Source organism: Triturus cristatus, chromosome 10, assembly GCF_964204655.1.
Source record: "Triturus cristatus chromosome 10, aTriCri1.1, whole genome shotgun sequence".
NCBI lineage: Eukaryota > Metazoa > Chordata > Amphibia > Caudata > Salamandridae > Triturus > Triturus cristatus.
This window is the reverse complement of record NC_140593.1, coordinates 570886961-570901454: the sequence shown is the minus strand read 5'-3', so window position 1 is coordinate 570901454 and position 14494 is coordinate 570886961. Positions and strand designations below refer to the sequence as shown.

The window sequence follows — 14494 nt, the reverse complement described above, 5'->3', positions numbered from 1 at the left end:
CCTTAAGGTACTTAAGGACTTACCTGTGGGTGGGTCCTTAGATTCATAGTAGGACAAGATTAAGATCCGAAACCACTTCAACTTCACCTGTCTGAGCATTTTGGACTTCTCTGAACTTTGTTTTGGGAAGCGAGACTAACTGGGAAGACTCCTGCTGCTCCTGGTCTGGTCATCCTGCTAGTCTTCTGCAAAGTCTGTGCATGTGCTCCATACAGGTTCCTCACAAGGCCTGTGGACATCCAATACACCCAAAGTTATCTCCCTTGGAGTGAAGGAGTCACTCCCCTGCATCTACAGGCACCACAACGAAGCGGACCGGTCTGCTGTTCCTGAGCTCCCACAGACTTCAAAAAGTTCAGCAACACAGTTGGTGGTTCTGCAACTCCCTCGATTCCTGCACTGTCTTTATAGCAAGTTTGAAGCTATCCCTCGTCGCAACCGCTGGAGCAGTACCCCTGTGTACTGCGTCAACTTGCTGTTGCCAAGGCTTGTTGACTCTCTCCTCGAGATCTTCGGGCTCCAAGAAGCTCCAGCCCAAAGCATCTATTGCAGCCAAGGTCTGCACCTACACAGCATCCTTTGCACCGTGGGACTTCATCCTTTGGTGTGCTGCTGGAGGTCCTCTTGCGATTCCAGTGTCTTCGGCCCTTGGGTTCTCGAGGGTCTTTGGCTCCAGCGCACTCCCCTGCTTGCTCCGGTTTGTTCTGCCAAACATGCTTGTGGCGAGTTACTTGGACCTTGCTTGTCCCCACAGTGCACTTTTTTCGACTACGTTGGTTACAGTTGCCAAGGTTTGGTGGTGCCCCTGCCAGACACTGATCTCCTGGCTCTTGACAACTGACGTGGGACAGCTTGTGAATGGCTCCTGGTCTTCGACAACATAACCTGGTACGCACAGCAGCAACTTCAAGGGCGCCATCAACTCTCCTGCCTCACAGACATCGTTAGGCATTCAGCTTTCGTGCCTCCTGGTCACTACTGAGTGGCAAAGACACTCACCTATGCTTGTAGGCATCTTATCTTGAATCCATCTTTGGGTTCCACCAGACTACCACCCTTCTTCGCCAGCGGCATGTTTGCTGAAGTCCCCGATTGTAGTTTACACGGATTCAGAAGTCACTTTGCACCTATGAACCAGGATTCCCTGGTGCAGGTATCCTGGTTCCTGGGTATCCACGGGTGGGGTGGCTCTCCAACCTTCCACGGGGTATCTTCAGTGTAGTAAGGGTCCTTTTTCTTTAAGACTGCAACCACGACTTACCCATTGACTTCCATTGAGCACCCAGTCATGTTTCCACTCTGCACACTACCTCCGTGGGGTTCCTAGATACTCCCCCTGGGTGGTTCCTTGGGTCCATTCTCGGCTTACGTCGTGGTTCGCATTCCACTATTTTAGTATATGGCTTGGTATCCTCCTGGAGACCACTGTGTGTTTATGCTACTTAAGTGGTCTATTTAAAAAGTATTGTGTGTATTGTGGTTATATCCTCAGGTAGAAGATATTGCAATTAGTTGATGAGTGCTTATAATAAACATTTTTAAAACTACACTGTGTGGCTCATATTCACTTATTCTCTACCATAAGATTAAAGTACTGGTAAAGCAAGCTGCTTTACGCTCCTTCTGGACTAATCCTGGAGGTTCCTCTCCACAGCTACCAATTAGAGAGCCTTCTAAGGTTGTCTAAGACCACTAAAATCACCCTAGGAGTTGTCTAGTGCAGTGTGCTACACTTATGTAAGTGAGCACCATATACGAAGCCAGCCTCCTACAATCTGTCATTTTGAAAAGTAACATTTCCCATGCTCATAGAATTTGTTTCTTGAAGGATGGTCTCAGACGAAAGGTAGCTCGGATCTGCGCCCGATGGCGTGGAATGAAACAAACTGCGTCAGTGTGCAGGAGTAAAGCCTATACAGGCCTCACGTCATTTCCGAAGCAGAATGGAGTCAGTGCTGAGAGGTATTGCTGAAAGATTCTGGATACAGTCTAAGGCCTGGGGAATATTTAAAAGGTGAGGTATCTGTAATTAAATGTCTATCAGAACAAGCAGTACAGTCCCTTTCTTTCCCCCCCCCCCCCCCCCACTACAACCTTCTGAGTTCAAACTACTAATCAACAGTGAGTCAAGCAGCAAAAACAAATGTTTTTCCAGACTATAAGCTATTTGTTGGTAGTAGTATTACCTTGATTGATCATTAATAAGAAAACTACACAGGAGGCAGGCAAAGGCATGGGAATAGAATATATGAACTTTGCATTATTGTTCCGCACAAATTAAGACAATATCCATGAACTCACGACATAAGACAAATACATTTTAAGTTTCTACAAAGGCTGTATTACTCTGGCCGTGGTAAATAAAATGAACCCTGAGGAGATTCCAAGATACCGCAGGTGTATGCATACATAGGCAGACTTCATACACCTCGTTTGGCACTGTCCAGTTTTTTCTAGCGTTTGGAAATTCGTCTGACATAATCAGTAATTTCACATATAACAAAGGAGTCCATGGCAGTTAGGGTACGCAATACCAGTTCCAAAAAAATAGTGGCAGCCTATCTCCCCTCTATTATTAACTAAAAATGAAACTGCCATAACGTGGATGAATGGTTCACCCTCCCCAAACTTCTCTACTCGGAGACCGCCTACAGAACTCGAAAGACAGGCTCGTCTAGTTTGTGGGAGGAACCAGAGTTATGAGTGATATGGAGCATGCCCCAATTTAACCCCTTCTTTTTCGAAAAGGGCTAACTCGATATTAATTGTCCTTGTCGGAGAAAAGTGCTGCTGCTACTAGTACAACAGAAGTTTACATATATGAATCCCTGCGTCAAATAAGCTAAAACTAAAATGTCTACTATTGGTGGAAAAGTTAAACACTGTCCCAATACATGCCAGTTCCGCAAACTTCAATCTCGCTATTGCTGTAAAGAAAGTCCAGGCCAGGACATTTACGTCTGGCGAAGAGGAAATCTGCTTGCAACAGACCTCTTTGTTGAGGTTGCATTAATGGCAACAGCTGATATGCTGAGGACGAAGTTCTAAATATAGTGTTCACATTGCGCTACTATCTACACATACATTATTTAACTTCAACATATGTGTTTTCTTAAATACAAAAACAAATATTTTAACACTCTTACCAGCCAAAGTAAGTACAATGCCAAAATAACTTGCAATGGAGCAGACCAAATCATATTTATGTATGTGGCTAAATCCATGAATCTCTGAGCATCCACTGACATCAAGTTCACAATCTCACCGACGGTAGAAGTCTTCCGTGCAGAGTTTGTAATGACCAACGCCTAAACAGAAACCATGCATTAAACAACGACAATAAGTGGAGAATGAAATAAGCCCATATACAAATGTAATGTTTTACAAGTTAGCAGTTTAACTTAGCATTTTCCACACAAAAAATATATGTACGGCTTAAACAAATGTTTTCTTTCCTTTTGTAACATTTTTTAAGATGCATACTTTACCTACCCATCTCAGGAATCTGACTGCATCTGAAAAAAGCTTGTATAGCTGCTAAGCAACAGTAGATATCGCCATTGGCTTTACTGTGACTCAGACTTGCCACGCGTATCACGAAATCGAGCGGTATAGGAGTCATCCCTGTGCTCCGGAGTCCTTTCTCCTCCTTTACCCCTCCCCCCTCCCCCCCCCCAAACAACCTCCGAAGCATAACTGACCTAACTGTAATGACAACTGAAATGAACAAAATGCAACTTGGGACGCTGTTGATACTGGGAAAACATGGTTGTTGTAGAGGCAGTCCTTCCTGCCTGTAAAGAGCAGCGCCCAGATACTTCTTCGGGTGTGAGTCGCGCTCGCGATATTAAGTACTTATAACATAAGATTGATGCATGAAAGTCCACTGCATAGAAGGGGGATGCGGAGCCACCAGAATGAGCGATACCAAAGGTAAGGAACATTCATTTATAGACACCGCTATAGGCGGATTTTCATCTCCTGCATCAGTACCGAAATAGGCCAGGAAGTCCCCGCAAACCTGTGAATCAAGGCAGTAGGGTATAGCGAAAAGTGTGAACAAAAGCCCACGTATTGGCACGACAGATGTTCAAAAGAGGATCACTCCCAACGTAGTTATGCCACAAGAAACATCTCTTTAACAACAAGTGTGATTTCCTGGGCAAATACGGGCATTCAAAAGTCCCACATGAGACGCAGATTGTGATCAACCAGGCGCCGACGGCGGAGTTGGTCTGCTCTGGAGTTCGGAGAACCCACCAGTTCTTGTACCACCAGGGTTATGCTCTGATGTTTCAGCCATGTCTAGAAGCGTAGAGCCTCCTAACACAGGGTCCACAACCCCAAACCATCCCGTTTGTTGTAGTGCCACATGGCGGAGGTGTTGTCCGTTAACACTTGCACCACTTTCACTCAGAGGGAAGGAATGCCTTCAGTGCCAGTCTGATAGCCCGGAGCTCCAGAAGGTTCATATAGAGACCAGACGACCAGAGACCAGATGCCTCTGACCTCCACCGCTCCCAGGTGGCTGCTCCATCCCAGGAGCGGCTCCGTCACCACTGTTAGATCTTGTTGCGGAAGGGAGAGGGATCTGTCTCAGACCCCAATCTTGGTTTGTTAGCCACCACTGCAGTTGTTGCGCAGTTCCCTTGGACATCTGGACGTAGCTGGGCCCTGATGCTGCGCCCACTGGAACTTCAGGTCCCACTGCAAAGCCCACATATGTCACCTGGAATGACTCATCAGCAGGATGCCGAAGGCCATGAAGCACAGCAGCCTCAGTCACTCACCAAAATCCGGGACAGAGGCTGAAGCATCAGTATCATAGCCCGAATATCAAGGACTTGCCGCTCTGGAGGATAGGTCTTAATCTTCACTATGTCTAGAACCACCATGCTGAAAGCGCGTCTGCGAGTGAGTCAGGTGTGGCTTTGGCATATTGATCGTGAACCCTAGCGAGTGCAAGAGGTCCGCCGCAGTCTGGAGGTGGGAGACTGGGGTGAGCTTGCCTTTAACAGCCAGTTGTTGAGATAGGGAAAGACTGGTACCCCTCATCTGCGCAGATGAGCTACAACCATCGCCATCCCCTCTGTGGACACCAAGGGGCACAGGCAAGGCCAAAGGGGAGCACAGTAAACTGAAAGTACTTGTAGCCCACCATGAACCGTAAGTACCGTCTGAGGGCAAATAGGACAAGAATATGGAAATGAGCGTCCTGCAAGTCCAAAGCTACCAACCAGTCTCCTGGGTCGAGGGTAAAAAGGGCCTGGGCCAAAGTGAGCATCTTGAACTTCTCCTTCCAGAGGATGAAATTGCGGGTCCATAGGTCAAAGATAGGTCACAGGCCTTTGTCCTTCTTGGGTGCCAGAAAGTAGCAGGAAAAACATCCACGTTATACTTCAGGCACTGGGACCCTCTCTATTGCCCCCTTGGCCAAGAGAGCTGCAACATCCTCATGCAGAAGCGCCAAGTTATCCTCCGACATTTGATCGTAGGACGGTGGCATGGCAGAAGGGATAGTCTCGAAGGGAACTATCTGCAGAACCCACCTAATGTGATGAATTGCCAGCGGAGGTGGTGATGGCGAATCCTGCCTCCGACTGGCCATTGATGGGCCTGAAACGTCACAATAGGAAGCTCTGGAGGCAGTTGCAGGGTGGGAAAGGGTGGACTGGCCTTTTTAATTGAATGCAACAGAAGCAGTACATCCTCTAAAACAGATATTCATTATGAGGCAACAAATTTCATTGAAAAAAAAAAAAGGTGTCCGAGCTGGATGACAAAAGTGTTACTTACATACAATACATAATGTCAATGAAGAGTATCTTCAAAGAGCATTGGACAGGGATACATCCATTCAAGTACACCTTAGTATAATGGCTGTCTCACCCTCTAATAGATTTAGGCCTTCTGTCAATTACATATTGTTAATAAAGTGACTTAAAAGTCTAATAGTGCTCTAGCAAAATAAATTAACCATCAAAAAATGATTACGTTTGCCTGATTGGACCCTACTTTTTTCATTATTTTTCCTTTGGCTATTCTTGATTGTTCTCTTTATAGCACGAGTTTTGTCACCTGCAGTCTGATTTGACCTCTTCAGTTTTACACCATCTCGTGATTATATTGCATGCTGAACTAGAAAACTCAAAGAATTCTTTTCAAACTGCAGAACGAAAAAAAAAGAATAAATCAATGGTTCACCTTTGTCCCCTATCATATGGACTTCAAGTACCGCCCATCTTTTTTATATGTTCCTTTTACTGCTCTTTGGAAATGCCGGCTTTTGATTGGTTAATATGCTTAGTGTTCCCTCCATTCGGTCTATTATATTCTCCCACGAGGACTGCCCATTACACGTGCTCTTACTCTTCAGGTTATTAAGGATACTTTGAGAGCACTTTTTTTGGTTGGCTTACCTCTGCTTGTGTTAAGTGTTCTGTTTACTTCATGCACCGGATCTATGTGGCCTCTTTATTTGCAGTGCTGTTTAGTCTTCAAATGTGCATTATTTGTAATTTGATCGCAAACACTGCGAGCAGAATAATAATTTGTGACCAGTTTTTCACATTTACAAAACATCTGAAATTCACCTTGTGCTGCCAAACTGCTTCATAAATCAGAATACATTTCAGTTCCAGCACCACCTTTACACGTCTATCTAGACTGCTCAAGCTACTTGCTTATAAATTTGTGCCCTTAGCAAAGTATCTCTACACCCGTTAGTATGTTCAGATATTTTCCATCCACCCATTAGAGCTAGATAATGTGTTCTCTTGTATGTGTGCACGTATGAATAAACGTGATGAATGCTCATGCATGTGCAAGTGTTCATACAAAATTTCAACTATTTAGTAGATGAGAATGGCGATGCGAGCCTAAGCAAGCTCTGTGAACAAGAGGCTGCATGTGCAGTGGTCAACTTTCGTCACGCCTTCTGCATTGTTTGTTCATGCAAAGCTCGATACTGAAGGTAGAGATGCAACTTACTTAAAACCTAGTGCAAAGATCCATAAACATGTGTTTTCAGGGATAGTAATGACTGATACAACTCAACTACCAACACACTACTTGCCTCTTCTGCTGTGCAGGGCCCAGAAGCTCCCTGACTCAAGTTGTTTTCGATGAGGGGAGCTAGGTGCAGATTTCTATCATATGGTGTGGTCCCGTCCCAGTATAACCACTTATTGGCAAAAGCTAGGGCAGGAATTGTCTGATGTCCTTGGAATCACCCGGGACCTGACTCCGGGGACAGCTTTGTTGGGTATACTGGAGAGGGTGGGTAGTTAAATGGCAAACAGACACTCATTGGCCAAGAGAGATTGCATGCTGCTGAAATCATTCGCGAACCCCAGAGATACTAGTCTGGCAAAGAGCATATTGACTTGTGAACCATGCTGGAAGAGCAGATTTATAAACCAAGGGGTTGCCCTGGAAGCATTAGAGGATTTGGGTGGCGTGGTGGGAACATTCTGGTTTTGGTTGCGGGGTCTGATGCAATATGGAAGCCAGGATGGGATGGGCCATGAGTGGAATTTTGCAGTGTGGGTGATGGCGGAGATCCGGGGGGGGGAGCATCCGTGATGATGGCTGGTCAATGGTTCATAAGTGCTGAAATAAAGTTAGCTATCAAAAAAATTAAAGGAAATAAAATCAAATTAAGATAGGTAAAAAACATGCATTTTAAGGTGGAAATTCAGATGATACATGTACCCAAGACAGGAATATGAGTCAGGTTAAAATGAATTATTTTCCCTCCTCATACGTGGAATAAGGGAAACATTATTTGGTGTAACTGGGAGGCTCTAAATTGTGAGAAATAGTATTTAAGCATGCACATTAAATCTAAATAAATAAGCAAAAAAAACCTGTACACAGTAATCTATCACAACTCAAAAATATCTACACCAATAGACCAGGCTTTAATAAAGAAGCAATTTCATATGTTATCTGACTGAGCATAAAGTGTACACGCTTGTGTTTCTAAGAAGAATCACTAAATTCATTGCATTTTTTGACAATGCTTTCCAGTGGCACAGAAAAAGGAATAACAATTTCAGGGCATGAGAAAGACAAATTATTAACCAGAGTGAAAGATAATATTAAAAAGGTATACCTTTCGATAGATTGCACCAATAACCGCAGTTTTAATTCTCATTCCAGTAACAAAGCAAATATGGAAATATTGATGAAGGATCAGGGTTTGCACGCATGCACTCAAAAACAGCAGCACGGTGTAAAAATATCCATGCCAGTCTGGAGCATTTTTATCATTCACAAACCTTATAAGCAACCTATGAACAAATGAAACATGCCATTATTGATCATCAATATTGGATAGCACAAAAACATGTTCAGCCTAAGACTGAACCAAAGATTTACATTGACTAAAACATATAAAAATAAGTTAAAAAAGTCTATTTCATCCAATACTCATTTCATTTTACAGTTTAATTATGCTCAAAAACAGATCTTCATTTCAACATGTTCTTAAGAGTTGCATTCCTTAAGAGGACTCGAAAAATGACCACCTGAAACATTTTATGAGACAACTAGTGAGGATGCTTATATAAAAAAAAAGTAGGTGGTGTAATGTAATGATTTTTCACAGTGTTTTCGATCAGGTACAGAATTTAACATATCAACATTTACATACCAGTTATCGGGTTCATTTCAATTTCTGAATTACTTTTAGAGCACTAGGACGTTCCTGCTACGAGGCGAGCAAGCCAGTTAAGACACAAAGCTTTGAGACCTCTAGGCCACAGTAATTCATGAAGGTAGAGCACAAACAACGATAGCTAGGAGATGCATGCATTTTGCTGATGCATAGCCTAGCAACTAAGTGTGGAATTAAACATTTCTACAGATTTCTACCACAATATAATTCAACAAGAAATTTTTGTGTCTTGAAATCATGTGAGAATAGCAATTTTTTCAAACATGAAATCCCAAAAAACCTGTATTTCATGGCAAGTAACAAACACATGGATAACGTCAGCCACCTCACAGCGACAGCAGAAATATGAGGTAGCCATACAAGTCTATTGATACAATTGAGGCACATAATAGAGATCTTGTATCCTGTTGAAATGCTGAACTGTAAGATTAGCAGTATTAGTACGCACATGATCCATTATACTTTTTTCAAGATTCTCAAAGGTTTTGTTCCCAAGTTTTCCTGAAGATCGGTTTGCTAAATGCTCCAAGGTATTTTTTTTTTTATTGGGGCCTTATTAATCTCAATTACAGAAATAGAGTCCAAATGTATATTTTGAAGGTTTCTGTAGTACAAAAGGAATATGCTACTTACCAGTATGCATCTGTTCTTGGCATGTAGAGCTGCAGAGTCACACACTGAGGATAAGATCGCCATCTGGTGTTGGGCTCGGATGATTGCAGGTTGTTGTTGTCTTCGGAAGAAGCCTTTGGTCACGAGATTGGTGACTCCTCCCCTGGACAACAGTGCGCATGGGCATCCACTCCATCGTCAGATTGTTTTTTCGCCATGATGGGAAAAGATTGAGTGTATAGGAATGAAAGAAAGGATGTCCATGTGCAATGTCTAAGTAAGACAGATGCTGGAACAGATACAGGTCCCGGGGAGGCGGGTGGGCGTGTGTGACTCTGCAGCTCTACATGCCAAGAACAGATGCATACTGGTAAGTAGCATATTCCGTTAGAGGCATATGAGCTGCAGATCACACACTGAGGATAGATTATATAGCAGTGCTTCCCCTTCGCGGTGGTCGCCTGTATTCGTTGCAGCAGTTTGAAATAAAGTTTTTAGGACAGCCTGGCCCACTGAGGCCTGTTTGGCTTGCACATCAACAGTAGTGTTTAGTGAGGTATGCGTGGTAGACCATGTGGCAGCCTTGCAAATGTCTAAGGGAATGTTACCTAAGAAGGCCATAGAAGCCCCTATTTTACGCGTGGAGTGCGCCCTAGGGGGAACTGTAAGTGTACGTTTAGCCTTTTGGTAGCATATTTGGATGCACTTAACTATCCACCGGGCTATACCGGATTTGGAGATGGGATTGCCTTTATGTGGTGGTGCAAAAGCAACAAAGAGTTGTTTTGTCTTTCGAAAAGGTTTTGTCCTGTCGATGTAATAAAGCAAGGCTCTTTTGACATCTAAGGTATGTAGGGCCCTTTCAGCTACGGAGTCTGGGTTAGGGAAAAAGACTGGTAGCTCTACTGATTGGTTAAGGTGGAAAGGGGAAATCACTTTTGGAAGAAATTTAGGGTTTGTCCTAAGAACCACTTTGTTACGGTGTAGTTGTAAGAAAGGTTCCTCTAGCGTAAGGGCTTGTATTTCACTTACTCTTCGTAGGGAAGTGATTGCGATAAGGAAAGCTACCTTCCATGTTAGGAATTGTAATACACATTTGTGCATAGGTTCAAATGGGGGACCCATAAGTCTTGTTAGAACCACATTGAGATTCCACACTGGGGAAGGTGGTAATCTTGGGGGAAGAATTCTTTTGAGACCTTCCATAAACGCTTTGATGGCTGGTACCTTAAAAAGGGACAGGTGTTGCCTATTTTGCAAGTAGGCTGCCATGGCTGCTAGGTGTAAACGTATAGAGGAATACGCTAGATTGCATCTTTGCAAGTGTAGTAGATAGAAAATGATGTTTTGGATGGAAGCATCCAATGGATGTATGTCATTATTAGCGCAGTAGATGGCAAATCGTTTCCATTTTGCGGCATAACATGCTCTAGTAGTAGGTCGTCTGGCTTCCTTTATGATATTCATACAGTCTGGAGGGAGATTGAGGTACCCGAACTCTAAGACCTCAGGAGCCAGATCGCTAGGTTCAGTGTTTGAGGATCTGGGTGTCTGATTTCTCCATGGTTCTGTGTGAATAGATCCGGGGAGAGGCGTAGCCTTTGATGTGGAACTAAAGATAGTTCCAGAAGTGTGGTGAACCACGGTTGACGTGCCCAAGTGGGAGCTACCAGTATTAGCGTTAGCGACTGTTGTTTCAGTTTGCGTACCACAAATGGAACGAGTGGGAGAGGCGGAAAAGCGTACGCAAATCTGATTGACCAGTTCATCCATAGGGCATTGCCCTTCGACTGTGGGTGTGGAAACCTGGCGGCGAAGGTAGGGCATTTTGTGTTTTCGGGAGTGGCGAACAGGTCTATGTCTGGTTGTCCCCATTTTTGGAAGAAGGGGAGTAGAACCTTGGGGTGTAATTCCCATTCGTGGATCTGCTGTGTGTGGCGACTTAGGAGGTCGGCCACCTGATTGTGGATTCCTGGGAGATGTTCTGCTAACAGGTAGATGTTTTGGGGAATTTGCCCATCTCCAGATTTGCTGAGCCAGTTGGGACAGTTGGAGAGAAAGTACCCTCCTTGTTTCTGTATATAATACATTGTCGTCATGTTGTCTGTGCGTATGAGGACAGTTTTGTTCTTTAGGTGTACCTGAAAGGATTTTAGTGCCAGGAACACTGCTAAGAGTTCCAGGTGGTTGATGTGGAGCAGTTTTTGTTGACTGGTCCATCTGCCCTGAGTGGTATGGTGAAGGAGGTGGGCTCCCCACCCCGTGAGATGCGTCGGTAGTTAGCACAACTTGTGGAAGAGGCTAAGAACGGCCGCCCTTTGGACAGGTTGATGGTGTTCCACCATTTCAGTGAGCGAAGTGAGCGACTGTCCACCAACACCAGATCGGTAAGTTGTCCGTGAGCTTGGTTCCACTGTTGTGCTAGACATTCCTGTAGGGGACGCATTTGAAGTCGTGCGTGTGGGACTATGGAGATGCATGACGCCATCATGCCTAGGAGCTGCATGAACACTCTTGCTGGAAGAGATGGATGAGTTTGAAATTGAGAGATGAGATTTTGTATACTGGCTATCCTGGCAGTGCTGGGATAAGCTATGGCTTTGGATGCATCTATGGTTGCTCCTAGATACTGATGTAAGTGGGAAGGCTGTAGATGGGATTTGGGGTAGTTGATAGTGAATCCCAAATTGTGGAGGGTTTGAATAGTGCGATGAGTGTGGAGAACGCATTTTTGGTGAGTATTGGCTTTTATGAGCCAATCGTCCAGATAGTGGAAGACATGGATCTGTTGTCTTCTGAGGTGCGCTGCCACGACTGCTAAGCACTTGGTGAACACTCTGGGTGCTGTTGTTACTCCGAATGGGAGAACTGTAAATTGATAGTGTTGCCCATCTACCACAAATCGTAGATATTTTCTGTGAGCGGGATGCATAGGGATGTGAAAGTACGCGTCCTTGAGGTCCAATGTGGCAAGGAAGTCTCCCTGTTGTAATAGTGGGAGGACTTGTTGGAGGGTGGTCATATGAAAATGATCTGAATGTATATACTGGTTTAGTAGTCTGAGATCCAGTATGGGCCTTAATGTTTTGTCCTTTTTGGGAATGAGGAAGTATAGGGAATATACCCCTGTTCCCTGATGTTGAAGAGGGACTGGTTCTATCGCATGATTTTGTAACAGGGATTGAACTTCTTGTTTGAGGAGAGAGAGATGATGTGAGGACATTGGACGTTGTTTGGGTGGTATGTTTGGGGGGGATTGTATTTGTTCGAGGCAGTAGCCAGACTGGATAATTTGTCTTGCCCATCTGTCTGTGGTGATGGAAGTCCAGACAGGTAGGAATTGTTGGAGCCGCCCCCCGACCGGAGTGGAATGGTCTGGGGGGAGTGGTGGCAAGTCACTGTTTGGTGGCTGGGGAGGTGCGGGTGTTGTTGTTGCCCCGCCCTCGACCTTTGTTATTGTTTCCCCTATAATCTCCTCGAAAATATCCTCTGTTAGGGGATGTTTGTCCAGAATTTTTAAAGGTGGACGTGGTCTCAGTTCCCCCATTTTTGGAGCCTCCTCTATAAAAGGAGCGAAGAAAGGAACCCCTGGTTTGAGGAGACTGCAGTGCTCCCATAGACTTGGCAGTCTCATTATCCTTCTTCATTTTTTCTAATGCAGTGTCCACTGCAGGGCCAAATAGCTGCTCCTGGTTGAAAGGTTGAGCTAGAATTGCGGTTTGAACCTCCGGTTTAAAACCGGAAATACGGAGCCAGGCATGTAGTCTCAGTAAGACGCTAGTATTGACCGCCCTAGAAGCAGTGTCTGCCGCATCTAAGGCGCATTTAATGGAGGCATTAGATATTAATTTGCCTTCTTGAATGAGGTCAGTGGCCTGGGACTCAAAGGGTTCAGGCAGATGTTGCATAAGGTCCTCAAGTTGGTCATAATGCGCCCTATCATACCGGGCTAACAGGGCCTGGGTATTGGCAATACGCCAGTGGTTCGCCGCCTGTGCGGCGACTCGTTTGCCTGAGGCCTCTAAAAGCTTAGACTCCTTGTCCGGGGGAGGCGTTTCTCCAGTTGTCTGTGAGTTAACACGCTTCCTGGCATTTGACACGACCAAGGAGTCTAAAGGGAGCTGGGCTTTAATGTATGCAAGGTCCTGCGGGGCTGGTCGGTACTTTGTTTCGATGCGTGGGTTGAGAACCCTAGCTCTAACAGGGTCTTTAAAGACTTCAGTGGCATGCTTTATAACCCCTTTAATCATGGGCAGTATGTGAACAGTTTTTTGGGACTGCTCAAAAGTATCGAGGAGAAAGTCTTCTTCAAGGGCGTCCGTGTGCATTGTGACGCCATGGAATGTTGCTGCCCTATTTATTAGTTGGCCAAACCCCAAATGGTCATCAGGAGGGGAGGGATTGGAGGGGTAGGTAGTGGGGTCAGGCATGTCAGGCATTGGATAAGACCAGTCATCTACTGGTGCTGTGTCTGGGAACGTAAAAGGGTCGTTTGGATCAACAGGATCATTAAATAAATCAGGGTCCGCCCCTCCCCCTAAGTCATCATTATCATCCTGTGGAGGAGGTGAATGATACGGGGATGGTAAAGGAGAAGGAGGAGGAGGAGGAGGGGGGGGGTGGGGGGGGGGGTTAGGAGGTAACACAGGAGAGGAAGGACGAAGTGGCGAAGTAGCACAGTCCTTCCGTATGGGAGCTGGAGGTGGTGTGATGTCCAGCTTCCGTTTCTTGTATGGGACGGCAGTCACATGTCCGGTTTTGGGATTGATGTAGATCCGCTTTTGAGTAGGATCTGGGTGAAAAAGTTCATCCGGCTACGAAAGTGGTGGTGGCGATGGCCGTTTCGGGTCTTTATGAACTTTTTTCGGCGCCGACGGAAACTTCGGCGCCGACGGAAACTTCGGCGCCGACGGAAACTTCGGCGCCGACGGAAACTTCGGCGCCGAGGGACTTTTAGGCATCGATGTTGAACGTTTCGGCGCCGGTGGAGACTTCGGTGCCGAGGAACGTTTTGGTGCCGAAGGAGATTTCGGTCTTGAAGCCTGTTTCGGTGCCGACAGTGGAGTTTACGGTGCCGAAGGTGTTATCGGTACAATAACATGAGGTTTGCTCGAGCCCGAGCCACCTACAGGCTTAGATGTCTTCGGAGCCGGGCCCGAGGGCGGGGCTTCTGAAGAGGATTTCCGATCGCGACTGGGCCCA

The 14494-nt window shown here is 45.4% G+C and overlaps 1 protein-coding gene across 3 annotated transcripts in view; it reads right to left on the bottom strand.

The window, feature by feature from the left end:
* ABCC1 (ATP binding cassette subfamily C member 1 (ABCC1 blood group)) overlaps positions 1 to 14494 on the bottom strand; it is a 1390768-nt gene that overhangs the window by 1038413 nt on the left and 337861 nt on the right. For all 3 annotated transcript variants that reach the window (XM_085632083.1, XM_085632084.1, XM_085632085.1), the window contains exons 9-10: positions 8117 to 8294; positions 3147 to 3308 (exon numbers count right to left, since the gene is read on the bottom strand). In XM_085632083.1, coding sequence (XP_085488209.1) covers positions 3147 to 3308; positions 8117 to 8294 — 340 coding nt within the window. The remainder of the gene's footprint in view (positions 1 to 3146; positions 3309 to 8116; positions 8295 to 14494) is intronic.